Below are 21,610 nucleotides of genomic sequence, written 5' to 3'. Positions count from 1 at the left end.
ATTGTAAGCTGACTTCAATAGGTCTGTATAATTTTCCAGACAAATAACTGTGGATGTTTTCCAATTTGCCATTTCATTGCAAAAGTGAGTAGAAGTGCCAAACTATGCTTTATATGTTGGGGATCTGTAATCAAATTCTCAGTGTCTTAAAAATCAGCTGTAGGAGGTCCCAGGAAGGTAACAAAGCTGGGGGGGGGGTAACTCTTAAGTCACCAGTACCGTACCATTCAAAGGAAACTGAACCTTGTAGCATTGCCTGAGGAACTCCTCTTTGATCATTAGGAATAGCAGGAAATGCTTAAATACTGTGGTGACCCCTCAGCACAGGCATGACATTTCCCAAATGCCCATCACACATAGATCCAAAGCACACTGACTTGAAATTAAATTCTATTTAATGTGGATCAATTACAACTAAAGATCAGGGTGCAGACCTATGCTAAATTAACTGACAATAAGCATATGCATTTTCAACAATACTTGAGTGCTTTCACTTGAAAAGTAGAAATAGTTGTAGATGAGAACAATAATGAAGGAAAGCCCTTCAAGGTTGGTTTGGTATTCCTTTGTCTTACCAATACCTTTCTTGCTTTCTGCCTCTAAGTTTTTTTGTTTGTTTTTTAAGATTACCATCTATGGAAAACAGCACAACTGTTATGTTCATGAGAAAGGAAACTGACAGCCCACACACTTTCCCATCCAAGTGCAAACTTATTCCACAGGTTATGCAGAGGAATAGAAACTGACAGGAATTTGCAAATATAGGATGCAAACTGCCCTGATGACTATATGATTCTAATATTTGCGAATGCCACATCCAGAGACAAGATGACTATCAAACAGTTGATCCTCTGAACAGAGACTAGGAGAGCTGCTGAACAGCCAAAAACTATGCAATAATCCAGAACTAAAGCAGCAGCAGGAAACACACTGGCACAATGGTTACCAGTTATTATTTCAGCAGTCTAGTCAAAAGGGTAGCTCAGAAACTCTCAGTATTAGCCCACTTTTCTAAACATCAGTACAGTGAGAATTAATGTTTTTGGAACACAGTCCTCCAGGTACTTTTTCAAAGGTCTCTTTGAAATGGAAATGGCAAAAGCTCAGATACAGACACACACATAGTTTCCACTGATGTTAATGTGTGAGTTTGTGTCTGTCTAAGACTGGGTAGAGCAATGTTCAAGTCCCCATTAGCCAAGAAGCTACCTGGATAACCTTGGGAAAATTTCTTTCAGCTGATCATACCTCAAAGGGATGTTGTAAGGATAAAACAGGAAGACTCGATAATCCAGCACGAACTCTTTGTAAGAACGCTTTAATTAAAATGTAACAGATGCATTTCTATAAAGTTTACAAAGACCTTTTTTGTGGATTTTGTTTTTTGGTAGATTGTGTTCTCTCTTATCCTAACAATGATTATAGTGTTAATAAGAAAAAATGACTGTCTGCTACTTCTCACTTGAGATGTTCAAAATATTTCAAGAATATTTTAGACATTTCAGTATGTAGCAAAATGTTAAAATGCTATCCTTCCATCCATTCCGTTCTCTTTTGTTCTGTTACAAACAGGAAAAGGAAAGACACATGGCACATTGTAAGTTGAAAGAGCTATTCAGGGAACTACGTAGCTTCATTCCATGTTTCAAGCAGAAGTTGAAACATCTGCTTTTAAACACACACATACACACAAAAAAGAATTAGAGCCCTACAGATTACACTAAGAGACTGGCATATAGTACACTAGCCATTTATTCTTTGTATACAATGGTAGAGATTGTTAAATTCTAATTAAAATGATTTTTACCATGATAACTAGGCTTCATATACACATATAATTATGTCTTGTATTTTCAAACAGAAAATACAAAATCTTTTTTTCTGGAAACCAACAACTTCAGTATACCTAACTATTTTTGGAAAAAGGCCTGACCGAACCCTCAAAAAAATCAGCACTTTTCCAACAGGGAGAAAGAGTTCAAATTTATTAAACAAGTCTTAATATAGTCCCCCCCCCAAGGCTCACATTAAAACAAAGATATCATAAAACATCTGTATACATTTATAGATCAAAAGGGAAGAGCAATGCAGCTGAAGAGTTCCAGGGCGTCCTGCCTTTGTAAAGGAGTAACTTACTTTAATATGTTACTTATTACTTCACCAGCACAAATGGAGCTGTTTTCCATTCTAGGACTCTAGTGAAAAGTCTCTCACTTTTAACACACCATTTTTATGCCATGACACAATTAGTCAAATGACTTCTTGCCAATCATCTGTGCTCTACAGTTGTAGAAACAAGCAAAAAAGGGAAGAATTTCAAGACAGACATACCTCTTCTCCCATTGTGAAGCAAAGCTGCTCTTCTAGAGATTACACTGAGCAGCCTTCAAGAGCCTCACTGAGAGTCCTCCTCCCACTTCCTTCTAAGTGCTGAGCTCACTAAGTCTGGGAGACCAAGCCTAAAACTGAGTCACACTGAAGACCAATATGAGTTACGAGGAAAGCAATGCTTGTTGCACTTGTTTATTTCACAGGAAACCTGGAATCTCTCGCAGTTTGGGTTACACCACGATAGTGAGGTTTCCTCTCCTTCCTTACCAAGAAAAGCTGGGTTTCTTTTAGCTTAACACTCATGGAGAGGTTAAAATATCAACACTGGGAAGAGAGAGGTTTCTTTTTTTCCAGAACCACCCAGTGAGCAAAATATTTTCAACCAAAATTCATCTAAAAGAAATCGGGGGGGGGGGGGGATATTTCTTCTTCCTTAAGTTACTCATATCCTACTTCATATGGTGGGAATGATCAGATTTTTCTGCAGCATAACTCAGTAAGAGGTAGATATGTGTAACTGATATGGCTTCTGTTATGCTAATGTAAAATAAAAAATAATTATAGGTAACAGTGTATGGTAAGGTAGGTATTAGAGCACAAAATCTTCTAACAGCATGTATTTATTTATTTATATTTGTATTTATAGGCTGCCCCTGTTGTACTAGGAATCCTGTGGCGGCTCACAATATAATGAAACCAATATTAATACAGTAAGTTCCAATAAAAACATTAACTACATTAAAAACCAATAGAAGCATTACACTGCAGCATTATATTTCCTCCTTTTTCTCTCCTCCTTCCCATTAACAATAACATGCAAAACATTAAAAATAAAACGGGGGGGGGGGGCTATTAGACTGGTCATCATATCTCAAAAAGGACATCACAGAGTTGGCCCAAGATGGTCAGGGAGTTGGAGCACTTTCCCTATGAGGAAAGGCTATACAGTCTGGGACTTTTCAGTTTAGAAAAAAGAAATGGTTCCTTACATAGCAAGTGATTAAAATGTGGAATTTGCTGCTGGAGGATGGTCACAGGAATAACCGGCTTTAAAAGGGGATTAGATAGATGCATGGAAGATATGCCTATCAATGGCTACTAGCCATATTGACTGAGGGGAACCTCCATGTTCAGAGCAACTCAGCCTTACAATCCTAGAGCCAAGAGGCAACATCAGGAGGTTTTATCCTCAATTGTTGGCCCTCCAGAGGACTGCTGGACTAGATGGACCACTGGTCTGGCTCATCTTATGTTCTTATTCAATTTAATAAATACTATCAAATACTAGAAAATTGAATAACAAAAATTTAATGAACAGAAATGATGACAGTGCTACACTGATATCTTACACAATAACACATTGGGCACCTTCATCATCAACACACTCAGCTCAAAAGGATGCAGTGGAACAGGCTTAGATTTGACTCACACAGGGCAGGATGCCACCCACAATGAATCACCAGACCTAGTTTCCTAAATATGACTTTCAATCTGAGCCTTTGCTGAAGAACATCTTTCTGGTTTTCCAAAAACTAAATGGCTAAATAACTTTGCAGCATATTTCCAGTGCTCATCATTTCTACCAATGCATATAATGTCAGCCTTGGAACTGGCAGACCTGAATTCAGATGTATCCATAGTGATGAGGAGATCTTAGGATCTCCTAGCTACATTACACATATACCATAATACGATAAATAATATATAAAATCTATGAACTACAGTTGTCTGTTTGCAAGCCTGACTAGCCAGGCAGTATTGGTGTGATAGCACACCAATGTGAATGCATTATGGTATCCATGTTTCAATACCTGCAATTAATTAAATTATAAGATTAGGGTTTAGATAGCTTTTCAGAATTTATTTGGAATCCACTTGCATATTTGAGAATAATTTTTCACTTAGAACTTGGTATATACTTTCTGAGACAAACTAGACATGATAATGTCCACAGTTCCGACCTGTAAGCACGGTCACATCTCATCTGGCCGCCTCTCTCACATAAACATACCCTTTTGATACTACCATTCATCGAAAGGGATTCTATGGGTTAGGGCAATTCCATATTTACTATTATGAACCCTTCCTGTTTTGACAAGCACTTTTTCCCCTACTACAGAACAAAAGCTAGATGTATAGAAAAATGACCACCTCACCAGTTACCAAGTGATGAGCGTCAACATAATTTTATTTGCATTATGATAAAACAGTAAATATAATGTAAAGATAAAAATCATGAGGTACACATATGAGCCAGTTTGGTGTAGTGGTTAGGAGTGCGGACTTCTAATCTGGCATGCCGGGTTCGATTCTGCGCTCCCCCACATGCAACCAGCTGGGTGACCTTGGGCTCGCCACGGCACTGATAAAACTGTTCTGACCGGGCAGTGATATCAGCGCTCTCTCAGCCTCACCCACCCCACAGGGTGTCTGTTGTGGGGAGAGGAATGGGAAGGCGACTGTAAGCCGCTTTGATCCTCCTTCGGGTAGGGAAAAGCGGCATATAAGAACCAACTCTTCTTCTTCTTCTATTGTGTCAACTAAATAATAATAATTTGTGTCAACTAAAAGAAGTAGTCAGAGGCAGGGGTGCATGGCGAAAACTTTCCTATAGAATCACTGAGGGTTGGACACGACTGAATGGATAACATCATCATCAATCTTCGCTCATCCAATAATATTTGAATCAGCAACTAGGGCAATAAAATCAGAGTCCAATAGCACCTTTAAGACCAACAAAGATTTATTCAGGGCGTGAGCTTTCGAGTGCAAGCACACTTCGTCACTTGAAAGCTCAGGCCCTGAATAAGTCTTTGTTGGTCTTAAAGGTGCTACTGGACTCTGATTTTATTGTGCTACCTCAGATCAACACGGCTACCCATTTGAATCTATCAGCAACTAGGGGCAATTCCATATAAGCACTGACCTAGTTTACCAGTTCTTTATTTTTGTGAATCCAGATAACTATGAATGCCATCACTAGAAAGGAATATTGTTATTCCCTGGTACCATCTTAGTCTAAAAGTGCCTCGTTTTACTGACTTTTATAGCTTACATCACAGTTGTAGGCCAGCTCTTTCATAAATAGACTACTGAAGTCCAGTTGTCTTGTCTGGTTTGGAGCTGAGGTTTTTGATGCAACTGGCAACCTGTTCTATAATGTTCGAGCTACATATAGATCCTACAGTCCACTATCCAGTAAGGGGGACATTCTGTTGTCTTCAGGAAACACCCAAGATTATTTCATACTAGGGGCAAAGCCCGTTGTCTCCAAGAATACAACGGGCGCTAGAGCTTGGCAGTGGGAAGGGGAAGGGGAGGAGTTGTCCAGTCTGTAAGGGCATGGAGTTGTCATGTGTGTTGTGTGGGAGGTTGTGGTGGCATGGTGGCAAATGAGGCCATGGGTGTGGAGATATGGGTGTCAAGAACCTGTGGTGTGGAATGTTCGTGGGAGAGGACTGACCTTTGGGAATTGTGGCATAGTGGTTACAGATGAGCTTTCCAGAGCCATGTCCTCAGATATGTGAAGGGAAAATCAGACTGGAGACTCTTCTTAGGGGAAGATTACATGGCAACCAATTCCCCCCAGTTCTGCGTCATTTCCCTTCTTGTGTGAATTAGGCCACATTCACCGAAATGCCCCTCTGCCCTAATACACATGGGGTAGTCACAGTACACAGGTGTCTACCCTGTTCCTTCTGTCTCCCATATTTTCACTGTTGGTAAAATGTTATGTGCCCACATGCTTCTTTCATGGTTGCTCCTTAGAAGAACGGATTTTTGTACCCTATTGCTTACTACCCAAAGGAGTCTCAAAGCGGTTTACAAATACCTTTTCCATTTGTCTCTCCACAATAGTCAACCTGTGAGGTATGTAGGGTTGTGAGAGAACTGGGAATGGGCCGCAGTGACCCAGCAGGCCTCAGGTGTCTCAAAGCATTTTCCAATCGTCTTCCCCTTCTCTCCCCATAGCAGACTCCCCATGAGGGAGGTGGGGTAGCGAGCCTCACAGGGAAGCTGGCAACCCTAAGAGGAAGACTGTCTGTGCACAGCAGTCTTGACCTTAGTAAGGTTTTTAATACTGTTTTTTTATTTGCCAGGCCAAGGTTATTTGCCAGTTACTATTTCAGTTACTATGTGTCTCCAGACATTTACTTGTTCTCTATTTAGTTTCAGGCTGTAAATATTTATTTAGATCTTCCTGCACTTTCTAGACTCACAGGACTGATGCCTGTCTGTGCCCCAGAATACAAACAGTTGCTGATAAGGGCTGGCCATAACCCATAGGCCAGGAGGGACACTCCTGCACCACTCCCTACCAACTGCAGGCAAAAATGGCTCATTTGAAGGCTGGACTCTGAGGCATTGTACGATTTTGAAGTCCCACCTCCAAACCTCCAGGAATATTTCCAACGCAGGGGTAGCCAACCTACAGGTGTGGCCTGGAGAGCTCCTGGAATTACAGCTCACCTGCAGAGTATAAAGATCAGCTCCCCAGGCAGAAAGGGCTACTTTGGACAGGGTTGTGGTAGAAAAGAAACATTTAAGGCTTCCCACACAGGTTGTTGTTGAATTGAAAGACTTGAGGCCTACTGCACAGGGTTGCTGTACAGATGAAACAGGAGACAAAAAACAGTTTCATCTGCAGAATAGCACTGTGCAGTGGCCTCAAATCTGTACAGAGTTGCAAAGAAGAAAGACACACGGCTTGGCTGTGTCTAACCCCCGGCCAGAGCAGTATTTTAAGTGAAAAGGGGCTTTTCTGCTTGGCAGAAGGGGAAATTCCCCCCCCCTCAAAAGGAAGGCCCTCAGGCTCCCCTGCATTGCTCTTGGAAAGGCCTCCTTCCCTCAGTCAGGGCCTGTCAGAGGCTCCTTCGCAGCGGGCCTGAAGGGAGGGTGGGGGAGCACTCTGCAGCCGCCTGCCAGCTCTGTCAGGGTTCTGAGGCAATTTGTAGTTGGACATGACAGTTAGGACAGCCTTGGGGCGAAAAGGGCTGGCGCAGCCTGTCCAAGCCTCTGTTCTCATCCCCCTTGGCAGCCCTGCTGACCTCCTCTCCCTTTGGTGGTCAGGAGCAGACTGGCAGCCATACTTGGCTGGGTGAATGGAATTTTGGTCTGTCCTGGTGAGGGGCCAATAGGAAGGCACTTTTCGCGCCTCCCCATTGGCTGCTTGGCCCTGGATGGACACTCGGAGGGCCCAATCAGGAGCCGCTTCGCGGCTCCTGATTGGGCCCTCTGAATTTTTATCCTGGACAGGGCCCGCCCTAAGTCCTCCCCAGGTGGCCTTACTCTTTTATTTAATAGGACCCTGTCCTATTTAATGATTGTGGTCAAATCTTCAAGCTCAGGATCTAAAAGGTGTGTGTTCACAATCTTAATTCTTAGAAACTGAACCATGAACTAGCAACCCCTGAAATTCATCCACAGTAATTTGTTCTTATAAGCATGCTTTCTGAATGCAACTATGAATTTTCTTCAGTTAAAATTAAATAGCATAGTTTTAGACTTTTATTCATTTGCTTTATTTCATTTAATTTCATTTGTATGAAACAAGCCAGAATAATTAGAAAGTCTCTTTTCTGTAAGGCATTGAAGTATAAACTCAGCATAAACAAACATTGCAGCTAACATCTGCAAATTTGCCACCCATCTTTGTGGAAAGTCACACCTGAAAATGAAACGCAGTGAAGATTTCATTTGTGGCAGCGCTTCTCCCATCCAGAAGCCTACATTTTAAACTCCAAATCAATGATGGATAGAGAAAGTATTGATTTCTTTTTCAAAAAATCATTATGAAATAATGATTGCTCAGTTGAAAAAAATGGCTTTTTGAACTATTACAAATTGGCTTTTCAAGCAGCTATATTGAAGAACTGTTTCATCAGGGGATTGTATCACTTCCTGTGTCTTCTATACATCTGGGCTCCCATATTTCGAAATTAATGGTCTTCTCACAGAAACTATGTAAGGGGGACTAGTTACTCCTCAGCATCACTAACACTAATTACTGTAATCTCAACGGAATATTTTGGAAAATGGTAAAAATACTTGCATGGCTAATATAGTGTGATTTAAAGTAATGCAATTGTTGAGATGCAGATTATGATTTCAAAGCTCATAGTTTTTCAAGTGAAACCACCTTTTACCAGAATAATACACTATTACTTTTTTACAAATAGCCAGGGAACCAAGTAAAATAATAATAATAATAATAATAACAACAACAACAACAACAACAACAACAACAACAATAATAAATTGCACAGCCTAACAATTCTGTCATATCTCAAAAACGGATGATTGTATAGGCCATGGATTCCTAACCAGGGGTCTGCAGTAACGTTTGAGGAGGTCCTCAGCCTCTCACCTACTGCCTTAATGAATTTGGCCACAAGCTAGGGAACCAGTCACTTCCAGTGCTCCTCTTCGCCCCTCATAAACATGCACGAGTTCTCTTGTGGTTTCTGCACCTAGAAGGGAGCTATGTCTGCATGCTGATTCCCATCTTAAACCATAACCTGTCTCTTGCCCCCTCAATCTTCCTTGAATCTGCCTGTTAACATGGGTGGCGATGTCACAGCCGGGGTGTGTCCACCAGACATTCCTTCTGGGGCTCCTCAAAGCCTAAACGTTATTTTGGGGGCTCCTTCATGGTCAAAAGTCTGAAAAAGGCTGGTATAGGCATTTAGGAAGTTTTCATGTGTGCACTTAAATCAGCTGTCAGCTGGGAATTAACTGTATCAGACCAATAATTCCAAGAGGAGGAGCTGAACCCATTCTACTTCAGATAAATCACAGTGACACATGTTTTATTTTAAAGCACCTCCTGTCCGTTGCAATCAATAACTGGGCTGAAGAAGTTACAGTGTTCACTTGCAAGAGGTCTACCAACTTTTCAATTTTGCTGACTAAAATAAATCAACAGCAAAATGCATTGGTTTGGAAAATTAACTTTGCCCAAGGAGGATACAATGATTTCTTAGAAAAGGAAATTCTTGGAGGAGTTGATTACTTTCCAAGACTCATCATCGTCTAAGAAACTTTTATGAAACTTCACCAGGAATTTGTTTACATGGCTAAACTGTTATGAATAGGAAACAGATCTCTTATTGAGAGAATCTGTGTAGTTTTCAAGTTACAGAGGAAAAAGTAAAACCCAGTTTTAAGCTGTTACACATCATCTCACTTCCAATTTCTTCTCTGCAGAAAATGATTTTATGGTTTCTCCTGGAACTATGTAAGGAGAAGCAACACACCTAATGCAACACAAATAGTGCTTTCAGCAAATACCATAAAAACAAAGTCGAACCTTGTAGCATTCAGGGCACTTGAGATTTCAGGGGATATGTGAACAGAATAAAGAATAAATGTGCTTACAATAAAGGGATTGTAAAACAATGAATAATATAGACTGCAGCTATCTGTGACAAGACAGGAACAGTGCAAAATAATAGTACAAAAGAAAACCTGCTTTTTTCATTTTTACTTAGCAAACCAAAAAACAAACTCAACAAAGAGCCACTTTACAAATACTAGTTTGCAATTCTTGAAAAGAAGGAACATCCTTACAAGAAAATGTCTTTCAGAGAATATAACAGCCTCTTCTGTTCTCAAATTCTTGTAAGATGTACCCTCCATAGCCTCTGGACGATGAGAACACCACCTAATTTGATTATGTATTTACTTATTTCTTATACTAAATTATTGCTATATAAAATTCACAGGTATCAGATCCAGTTGCTCTATGAATTAAAGCTGCAGTCTGTAACCTCACAGACCTACGGAACCAACAACGAATTTAACCAGTCGACACAAGCATGCACACTTAAAAAACCCAGCCAAGCCAAAAGAAAATTACCTGGTAATAATAATAAAGGAATGTGGGGATTAGTTACTAGAGACTGAGCTGAATGGGAACAAAGGCTTGCACTGGAAATGTGGAAGCATCAACCTGGCACAGCTAGAGAATGAAGCAAGTTGCCTAAAATTGTAACCCACATCCCTGGCCCCCTTTTATCCCCTCTGGGACCATCAGCCCCCCCTGATATAGAGGCCCCTACCAACTGTTTCCAGGAGAATCCTGATGCTGGATGACCAAAGTTATTGCCCCAACCAAGACAAGGGAGTCAAGGGAAACAGAAGCAGGTTGCTGTTGGTAAAGCTGCTGAATTGGATCCCATTGAAACTGAAGCTAGGACCCTGATGATCTGCTGAGGCCCAGGGCATATGGCTGTGGGATGGCAAGAGCAGCCACTTTAATTTAGCTATAAATTAAGGCTGACCTCAGTTAAGGTAAGCTAGTGCACTACTGGTCAGCTGTAGGCTGACCATATGGCTGCTGATGAGCTGAGAGGTGGCCCTTTAAGTTGCTTTGTGGCTGCTGCAACCTGCTGAAAATTGCCAAAAAACAAGGATGAGTCAGTTGCAGCACAAACTTAAGTAACCAAAGTCCCTACCCCCTGAGGCACTGGAGGTGGTCAGTACGGCCTGAGGCAGCTGGCCCGCCTAATCTGCAACCAATCCTGCCCTCCCCAAGCAGATGAACTGCCTACCACTGCTAGCCACCTTCACAAGCCTCAGCCTTCCCCTGAATGGAAAATGGTGCTGAGTGAGTCCACACCACACTTTCTTCAGAGAATTTCAACATTTCCTGGGATATAAAGTTAAGTCCTGCGGCCTACCCCTGAAGGGATGTGTTTGAAAGAGATAATTTGCACAGGTACTAATTAAATGCATAGACTTCTATGGTGACCTAAGTACTGGGTTATAGTTACCAGGGAAGCCCAAAAGCCACGGGGAGGATTCTTTTAATGCCACGAGCCACAGAATTTCAAGAAAAAATGTCAATTTGCTTAATTCTGGTGGGAAACTTGGCTACTCTTCCCTGACCTGGTCACATGTGGATTCATGGAGCTATTTAAAGTTATGATGGGAACCATTGGGGTTGTTTTGCTAACTGGTACAAATACTGTATACTTGGGGGAATCTCTATTCCTTTTTCCTAGATATTATATCAATTTATTACTCCATATATTTGAACCATCTCTGTGATCTGTCTTTAATTTTCCCTCCTTAGCTTAGTGTGTTTGCACTCCTATCTATTACAAAATCTGTACCTTTTATTAGGTATTATCTATGTTATTTGTTCTAGTACATTAATTTTGAACAAGGTAGCATATATTACTACATGTGATAATTTTCATTAAAATAAGCAGCTGGAGAATTATATTGCATGATGTGCTAAAATATGACTAGGCCAAAGCTAGGACACAATAGTTAGATCTCACTTTCAAGGAAAGGCTAAGGAAGTTCTGCTATAGGTACTGGAGAATTCAACACTTCAATTATTTATTAAAATTCTGTACATTTCACAGCTAGTACAGCCACATTTAAATCTGCACCTTAATATTATTCACATGATCTTCAAGCAGATATGAAAGGGCTGTTATCTTAAAAGGCTAGAGGAAAGGCAGAGGTAAATCACTGGTGTAATTTATTTTTCTTCTAGGCCCTCAGGATGATCAATTCCATTAACTTACCAATATACATCTCCTTGACTGTATGAGAGGTTTAAACCAAACAGCCAAATTTAAATGTCAAAACATATGTGAGGATCTTAAATTACTAACTTTACCTTTTCAACAGGCAGAAAGTCATTGTCTACTTCAATTGATCTTGGACGTAGTTTTATAGGTTTGTCCTTGAAGATGTCACCAAAACCAATCCCCTTGACCTTTTTGGGTTGGATTGTTGCTGCCCCATTGGCACCTTCTGATTTTGTGCTGCTTGAGTCACCACCGTCACTTTCAGAGCCTCCAGTATCCCTTAAGCCTGCAAGATGTAAGGGAGAAAAAGCAATGTATGACTGTTGTCAAGAATGTACTTCTGAACAACAAATGTGCAATGCATATTTTAAAAATGGAAAATTAAAGTAAGTGGAAAGTCAGTTACTCTGTTAGCTCAAGCCAGAAGGTACTAATAGTTAATTCAGACATACTGGGCCTCATGTCAAACTACTTATGCAATATTATCTAAGGGAGAACAAGAACGCTAAATACTAGTTAATCAAATATGCAATCTAATAACCTGCACAGTATTATCCTTGCCAACACATTTAATTACATTCCTCTCTAGCTGAAGCAATCTTGTTACAAATGCACACGTCCACACCCCTATGCAGAAATAAAATAAATCAAAACAGACAGCCTGATTGGCTTTAGTAGCCTCAGTGAGAAAGGGCTATTCTGTTTATATTAGCTTAGAGGATAAACAGGTTTTGAACAGCTTTACTGAGATACTTGCTATGGATTGCTATGGAGGCATACCAAATACTCCTCTGTACAAGCAAGCTCAATGTATCACATCTCACTCTTTTACCCAAAAGACACACAGAAACATAGATTGAGCAAGCAACAAATGAATGATATGGTTTTCAGTTCTGTGAATTAAAGCATGAACAGCTAACAAAGCACTGTTGATCTACCTAACTTGTATTGTGCCAGTCAAGCACATACGTAATTCTAAAGCACTATCTTTCTTAAGGCATAATTAACTGGGAATGTATTTAGCCTATGATAAACCCTGTCATTTAATAATCATATGCAGCCAAATACATGCACCCTAACTTTATTTGTGTATGCAATAAAGACGCTATGAAATATTCAACATTCACAAAATGACAGCTCACAAACTAGTTCATAGACAACTTTTCCATGTTTTCAGATGATTGGACATACCCCTGTCTTTTTTGAAGTCTTATCATTGGTCCATCTGACTCTGGGAGGTCTAATTCTGACTGACATTGGCTGACTAGGCTCTTAGGCAAATAAGAGATCTTCCCCAACACCTGCTTCATTAGACTTTTGTTTATGCCACTGACCAAAACTGCAGGCAAAGCAGGTTGCTCTAACACTAAAACATGGGAGCCTTAATTTTAACCTCAGCTTTAGTAATATATTTCACTGTAAAAAAAATCCCTAATGAGTTTATTTAAACCAACATTTCAAATTATAGCAACTTTACAATTTAAATATGAGCCATCACTTCAAAAAACAATGTACTAACAATCTTTAGAGTTTTGTTGACATCTGTTCCACTTCATATTTCTAGTAAGGCCTTGGAGGAGGAACGTGTCTCATGTCTTAAGTGCCATTCAGTGCTTAACACCCACTCAGGGCAGCTGTCCTGCCCCTGAGTGCCTCCTCCTCCAACTGGCTTGCATGTCTGTCTTGTGGCCAGCCAATTGCCTTCTGTTCCCCACCCCTGACCACACCCTCCTCTTTCCACTTCCCGCTGAGGCTTTAGATCCCTGCTAAGTGAGAGCTGCCCTTGCCGGTGAGTTCCCTAACAGCTGCCTGCCTTTCCAGGTCCTGTGGGGAGGGGGAGGCCATCTGCAGAGTTCTTCCACTCCACCCCACTAATCTAGTGCCTGTTGTATTCCTGAATGCAACGGGCTTGGCCCCAGTCAGTACATAATTTTGCCATACAAAAATTTCTCAGAGACAATGATAGTGGGATGTAACTTATCTCCTGAATTTTACCATGGTGTTTATTTTTCTTTTGACATCATTTAAAATACAGAGAAACAATTGTTTCCACATGTAAAGAATAATAAAATAAATGTCTGCAGCACTGTCATGCTTTGAAAATAAACTGTCAGAGTCATCTTCTATGTTATATGTAAGTGTTATCTCTGTTATGACATAGTTATATCATCAATATGTGTTGTAACATATCTTATTCCTTACTTTCTTCACAACTATTGATCACTGCAAAGTCAGTTGCATAAAAATATACAACTGAGCCAGCTACGAGTTTCTGTCTAATCTGTTCTGCTAGCCAGGAAGAAAAGTGTGCTAAATCAAACTACAACTATTTGTTCCTTTCAAGAAAAAAAAGATTTTTTTCCACTTACATATTTTAGAGATAAATCGGCAAAACATAAATATTATATAATCAGGAGATGTGGACAAGACCAAGCAAATACTTTATGCTTCATAAATCTGTATATCTTTCAGGAATCACAAGACTCCTTTTTGATGAAACATCCTCACTGGACAACTATCCCACTAGAACTTGCTCTATCTTTAAGTGCCTTAAATAGTCAATATCTTAATACCAATTTTATCTACTTCTACTTAAAAACAAACAAGCCTAGAATTGTTAGGAATAAGAAGACCAATGCAAACTAGGATGCCATTGACATACATCTTGTTGCCAAGCCCATACTATCAAACAAAGATTATTTGTAAATAGGTTCAGTTAACTGACAAGTCAACCAAGCCATATGCTACAGCAAAGCTGGTGTGGAGAACTGCTCCAAAAATGGTCGCTCATCAGATCCTAGTCATAAGTAAAACTAATTAATAAAATCTTCTGCTCAAAATATTAGATTACTCCATGCCCATTAAAGTTGATGGTAGAACTCTGGTGTAGAAAAGAGGATTCTCATTGACTTTAATTGAACAAGATGAGTGAAAATCTGTTTAGTGTTGCACTGCTAATCTAATCCTCCTGTCCAACTAGTGATAAAAGCAAAGCAACTAGCATTTTGATTTAGCTTCAGCTACTAAGTACCCATGTCCAACACCAACCTTGCTTTAAGAAGGCTATATTTATTTTATAAATGAGTTATATTACACTACAAAAGTGCATTTTAAATTTTAAAAGTTTTGCAATATATCTCATAGATGTAGTTCTAATTCCACCATATTTTTCTCAGAGAGAGACAGTCTGAACCTCTAAAATTGTTTTGCCATTTCCTTTCATAAGCATAAATGATGTTCTGTAACACAAATAAGGGCCACAAACCATGCAGAATAAAAGGGGAATAAGCGGTTTCCTGCAACATGGGACAATATGTAGTAACCAGGACAACATGAATGTCAGGGTATTATAGATGCAGGCAACTTTATCTTTTTCCAGGGGAAAAAAGGTCTCTGTACATTTTTGTCATATGCTTATTTTTAAAATAATCTTTTTAATTAAAATTTTCACTAATAAAAGTTCTGTTTCTATCTGCTGCCTTAGTCATTTACTCATTTTAATTTATTTAGTACTAGCACTTACATATTGCTTATATTTCACATAAGGTACAATAAAAATGGAGATAAAGTAATTTCCACATGACACCCATGCACAGTTTTTCTTTTCTTTTATGTGTTTAGCGGAATTTTTCGACATTATAACCTTTGATCACTATAACTGATAGCTGTGCATGTATTTATTACATTGTTATAAAGTTACTTAAACACCATATTACTGGAAGTGGGCTAGAGAGGTTAAGACAGCCATATTTCAGATGAGTCACAGAACATGGGAAAACTATATGAGAGCACTGAAGTTTTGTGCATTGTGAAAAACAATGTTTTACTCTTTAAAATCAGATTTGTGCATACATCTAAGGTATGCCCTTTGGACAGCTCTTAATATAGTGGTTGGTAAGATTTTACTAATGGACTGGAACTAAGGCAGAATCACAATACATTATACTCTTATCATTTGGTGGGATCTGGAATTACAGTGAATACGAAATCAAATGAACATGGGGAAGCAGGGAAGTCCAGCAGGGAGAAAGGGGGATCTGCTGCTTCCCAATCTGTAAACCGTTGGAAGTGGTATAAATAAACGGTTAAGGTCTAAGTGGGAGGAGAAAGGGGCGGGGCCAGCCTGGGATGGGGGCCAAGGAGGATTGGCCCCTCGCCCAGACTGACAAGAATTCCAGCCAGTCAAATGAGGGCCCATTACCCAACTGCCTGGAGTTCGCCACGGGCCGGGAACTCGTCAGGTAGGTCGCCGGGCAGGGGAGGCTTCCCTGCGGGCCTTGGAGCAGGCCCACCACGTCGGCATCGCACCGCCCCTGCTCTGAGGCCCGCATGGAAGCCCAGCACTCGGAGGGGAGGGGACGGCTAGGGGAGGTTTCCCTGAGGGCCTCGAGGCAGGCACACAGTGTTGGGGATGCAGCGGGCCTGTTCTGAGGCCCGCAGGGAAGCAGGGGACTCGACGGGAATGGCGGCCGGCAACTGGGGGGGGCCCTGCACGGGAGACATCCCAGGGGGTGCGGGGGCTGCCGCTGCAGCCCCCTTTTCAAAGCCTGCTCTTACGATGGTGGCATAGTGGGAGTATCTAACGTTTTTAGCCAGCAGCCAACTTTAAAATTATGACGTGAGTTGGTGAGAGTTACCACAAAAAGGCTGCAATGGAAGGCAGAGCCAAATAATGCATATCTCTAATATTAGGCTTTCAACTTTTTATGCAAAGCTCTATTTAATGGGGTGACTTTTAAAGTTACCATATTGGTGAAAATATTTTCTTGCATATACATAAGATTATAGTTATTGAGATAGCTATGAAACTTCATTTGGAAGTAGCTGTGTTCATTCTGAAGGCATTTAACACACTTATGCAAAAGCATTAGGAAAAATGTTTCTTTTCCTGTATATCCCTCTATATGAGCCTTTCTTTCATGAGGCCAGCTATATTTTACCTGCGGTATTTTGACCATGACAGTTAGTACAGAAGAACTGATGAAAGCTCCTTTTGCATGTGTGCTGTAAGAAAGATTCTAGATTTATTTAGATGGGGACATAAATGATATGTGAACAAAAGTCTGATATAATGATATTATCAATTTCCCTCTGAATTACAAAGATACAGTGAAACTAGAAAAATCTAATGATTTCAATAGAAGTTTCAGTTAGATGCATTAAATATTTTAGCTGTGTAGCCCAGAAGCATTTAATCAAGTCCCACTGTGATTTTAGAATATCAATCCACTGCTTGCTCTGGTACAGTACTTTACATAAAGCCACTGTTTGCATTAATATAAAAAACCCCAAAAGCCCCATTGGTCCTGCCACTTTCTAAATCACTTGGCAGGCACCATTACACCCATGGGCACCTTGATGGTAGTTGTCTGAAGTAAAGCCTGGATATAGTATTAATAAAGGGCTAATTATTAAATTTTTATTACTGCCTTTTACTGGATTCTGTAGCACTCATTTTTTGGGGGAGGGTCTATTGTGTACTTGCTGAGTTGTTCTAAAAATGCTTAGCAAATCATGAAACCAGTTTTTCCTCCTGATTTTGTAAAGGTATCTGGAGACTCAAAGACTTGCTATAGCATAATGATGTGTCTAAGGATAGTGATTCACTTCTAATTTTTTTCCTACGAGATGCAGTATACTGTAGTGATTTAAGTGTTATACTAGGATCTGGCAGACCCTGACATGAATTTTCGCTCTGCCAGGGAAGCTCGATGGGCCAGTCACACAAACTGTCAGCCTACGCTTTGACAGAGTTTTTCTCAGGATAAAATGGAGTGGAGAGCAATTTAAACCACTTTCAATCTCTACTGGGGACAATAGCAGTGTATAAATGAATTATTAATTAGTGATATATAGAATTATAACATGTCTTTAGGGTTTGGTTTTTGGGGGGTTTTTTTGGTAATCTGTATCTTTTCCTGTTTTCTGTAAATATAAGAAAGAAAGAAAGAAAGAAAGAAAGAAAGAAAGAAAGAAAGAAAGAAAGAAAGAAAGAAAGAAAGAAAGAAAGAAAGTTGCAGAAACAGCTGAGTGGTGATGAACAGTCTGCCCTCTGCTGTTCAGCTGTTTAAAGGGAGTGCACAAAACAGCCCAAAACAGCTGAGTGGCAAGGTGCAGGCACTCCTCACTGCTCAGCTATTTTTATGGCTTTGTTGTGCATTCTATTTTGCAGGGAGTGAATTTTCTTTATGGACCAATCTTCCTGTTCAGTTTGGGGTTCAATTTGTGGTCTGTCTACCAACCCCAAATCATCATGAACTGCATTTTCTGGTACATGCTCATCCCTAAATAGCTGTGAAAGAGCAAAACAGTTAAAAGAAAACCTACATCCAAAAACACCCAAATAAGACTTATTTGAGAACTTAGCTTTCTTCTGAGCAGCTGTAACATGGCAAATGAAAGGCAAGGTCTGAAGTGAGAAGCAATCAGTGGAAGGGAGCTAAACCCTGCTCCCGTCTGTTGCCTTTTCTGTGTAATCACCTAACACTGGCCATTCTCATGACACACATCCAAAACGGAATTTTGCATGAAATGTAACAGACCAGAAAACATTGCATATCTCCTCCTTTATTAACAGAAAGCGGGTCTGTTTGATAAGTGTTCCTTTTTGAAAAAAACTGTATTCTTTCTTAGGTAAACCATCCTAAACAAAGTTGAATAATTATATTTTGATCAGCATGGTCGAATGGTGCTTTAGAGTAAACTGCTTTGTGTGGAACATCTTCTAAAAATATGTATGCTAATTACCAGCTAGAGTATAAATTAAAATTCTGTTGTGTAGTAGTGTCCCATACCTTCTTGAATGTCCTTCAATACTGTACAGACACATGTACACAGATACATAAGGCTATAGAATTGGCTGCATCACACTCACTTTTAGTGTACAGACAGACAAAATATTCACGCAGAATAGCCAAAGCTGAGTGCAATGGGTGGATGTTATTCAATAGCAGATGAAGTTGCACACATTCAAGGAGCAAACTTAGCTTAGCATTCCCTCTTTTTAAGAATTAACTCACTGTTATAGCGTCTGTAGTTGTCAATCTTGGTTGGTGCCACTTTATACAGAATTGTACCTTCAAAGGCAGATTTTCCTGACAGGAGAACAAAAGAAAGGAAAAACAAAAAAACGGGGAAGGGCACAAGAAATCGAATAATGGCAAGACAAGGAAAGGAAAGGACAGGGTTTTTTAAAGTCTTTGCTGTGGATTGAAAGGTATATTAGCAGAAGAATAGGTTTCACTAAATGTATTTTCAACAGGAAGAACTTGTGATTTTTCTAATGATTATTATATCATATTATAGTTATCATTTCCTATAATCTCTAGTGGCTTGTCAAAAGTCAAAACATCATACAAGAGTATAAGAAGGATGGTCTAATAATTAAACCAAACAGAGGGGATATGGGGATACAGACTGGTCAATACAGACTGGTATCCCCATACCTATGTGAGCCTGTGGCCAGTATTATACTATTAATATATATAAGGACTTGTCACTGATGAAAGAACTGAAAACGGAGATTACCTGGATTCCGTTTTGACAGAAGTCCTAAAGAATAAAGAAACAAGGAAAACTACAAAAATAGGACATTTTTCTTTCTTTTACGAATATATTTATCGTATTGCCAGTGGAAAAGTCAAAACATCAACTAGAAGACATAGAACCACAGTTTTATATTAAAAGTTCCACTATTTCTACTTCTAATTTATTCTCATAATATAACTTAGCATTTTAAACTTCTTAACTGATATATTAAAAATATGTAACAAAGACTCTAGTTCCGAGGATGGTTCAAACAGGAGCTCATGACACACCTGTACTGCCTACAACACAGAAAGGCATTCTTCCCCTTCATTTGAACTACTTGCATCATTCATGCGTCCTTTATCCACCCTCCTTGCTAGCTTTCCAAATGCCAGGGAAGGGTGTGCTTCTATGGTTTCACTTCTTCAGGTTATTCATAACCAACTCAATCCCATTGTAATCTAGCCTACTCTAGCACCCAACCAAGTATTTTTGAAGACTAGTATGTATATATACTAGCTTCAAAGCCCGTTCATAAGTTCCCCCCCCCATGGCCACCTCCCCGGGGCCTGCAGAGCACATCCAGTGCCTCTGCAAGGCGCCTCTGAGAGTCAGTTTGGTGTAGTGGTTAGGAGTGCGGACTTCTAATCTGGCATGCCAGGTTCGATTCTGCGCTCCCCCACATGCAAACAGCTGGGTGACCATGGGCTCGCCACGGCACTGATAAAACTGTTCTGACCGGGCAGTGATATCAGGGCTCTCTCAGCCTCACCCACCTCACAGGATGTCTGTTGTGAGGAGAGGAATGGGAAGGCGACTGTAAGCCGCTTTGAGCCTCCTTTGGGTAGGGAAAAGCGGCATATAAGAACCAACTCTTCTTCTTCTTCTTCTTCTCTGTAAGCTGCGGGGAAGCCATCCCCAGCCCCCTCTCTCCAGCGAGGCGGTGGCTTCCCGGCAGCCCGCAGAGCACACCTGGTGCCTCTGCAAGCCACAGGGGACACCTGGCGCTTTGCGGGCCATGGGGAAGCCATCCCCAGCCCTCTCCCCCCGGCGAGGCCGCAGCTTCCCCAGGCGTGTGGCCTCCTGACTGGAGGGCCCGCATGATGTGCAAGCGGCGTGGCCGGCTCCTGGAGGCAGGTGCTCCAGGGGCTGGCCCAATCCAGACGCACCCAGCTTTGCTGACCACATCCGGACTGACCCGCTGACCCAGACACCACCCAGACAAGGCCACCTACATGGCCCTTTTAATTTTATATATAGACCAATGGTTAAGATATGCGCATGAGAATTTCCCTTGCTCGGAAGGAAGTCCTCCAAGCTACAATGTAGTAGAGAGATAGGTCAATATCCAGATATTGTTAGGAACACTTCCACAAAGGATCCTTTCCACAAGGCAAGCAGGAAGAAAAAGCAAAGCCATATCTGGCTTTGGGTCCAACAAACATAGAATCCATCCATTGAGTTTGGAGTAGGTCATCATATACATATGAGATACCATATAGATGAAAAACAGTCTATGCAGTTCCTGCCACCTTCCCATAATATCTTCTACAAACTATCCGTAACCCCCAGTTGATGTCATCCAAGGGATCAGGAAATATATCTTCGAGATATTATATGTTAGTAAGTGTCAGTTCATAATGTTGGGGGGGGGGGGACTAGAAAGCTAGATGGGTGACTTTTTTTTCAGTGAACCATTATTTCTGGCTCAATTTAATCTATTAAAATTTGTGTTTTCAATTATACCCATAAATTAAAAGTCCAGTGTTACTGCAGCAGCATCTCAAAGTACTATCACTAGTACTTACCATTGGGTAATCAAATGACATATAGTAATAAGATTTCTAAGAATATGTAGAAGTAAAAAAAATTGAACATGGCGATGCCAAAGCTAGTCCCCCTCAACTATATATATCGATACATTTTCCAACATTATAATTGATAATAAAGCAAGTAGTCCAAAATAATGCAGAAAGATTTGGTCAAATTCTTCAATATTAAATAAACTAAAATTATAATTTTAATAATATTAAAAGTACCATATAAAAAGCATTAACTATTTATTTAAGAATTAAAAGAGCAATTTTAAGGAAGTGACTGCAAGGACATCACTTTCCAAACACAGTTGGTATCTACAGCAGACCTAAGGCCAACAAATAAGCAGAGGAATATAATAATAATAAGACAAAAAATGTTCTTTTCACCCA

At 40.3% G+C, this 21,610-nt stretch overlaps 1 protein-coding gene across 11 annotated transcripts in view; it reads right to left on the bottom strand.

Moving 5' to 3' along the window:
* Nucleotides 1-21,610, bottom strand: part of SH3KBP1 (SH3 domain containing kinase binding protein 1) — a 165,341-nt gene that overhangs the window by 48,875 nt on the left and 94,856 nt on the right. For 9 of the 11 annotated variants that reach the window (XM_077343098.1, XM_077343105.1, XM_077343097.1 and 6 more), the window contains 2 exons: nt 18,896-18,970; nt 11,966-12,162 (listed from right to left, as the gene is read on the bottom strand). In XM_077343098.1, coding sequence (XP_077199213.1) covers nt 11,966-12,162; nt 18,896-18,970 — 272 coding nt within the window. Of the gene's footprint in view, nt 1-2,331; nt 2,392-11,965; nt 12,163-18,895; nt 18,971-21,610 lie in introns of those variants that run through there. The other 2 variants (XM_077343100.1, XM_077343107.1) reach the window with 2 other exon arrangements.

This window comes from Paroedura picta, chromosome 6, assembly GCF_049243985.1.
Source record: "Paroedura picta isolate Pp20150507F chromosome 6, Ppicta_v3.0, whole genome shotgun sequence".
Taxonomy (NCBI): domain Eukaryota; kingdom Metazoa; phylum Chordata; class Lepidosauria; order Squamata; family Gekkonidae; genus Paroedura; species Paroedura picta.
Note: the sequence above shows the minus strand (reverse complement) of the source record. Positions and strands in the feature narration are given on the sequence as shown.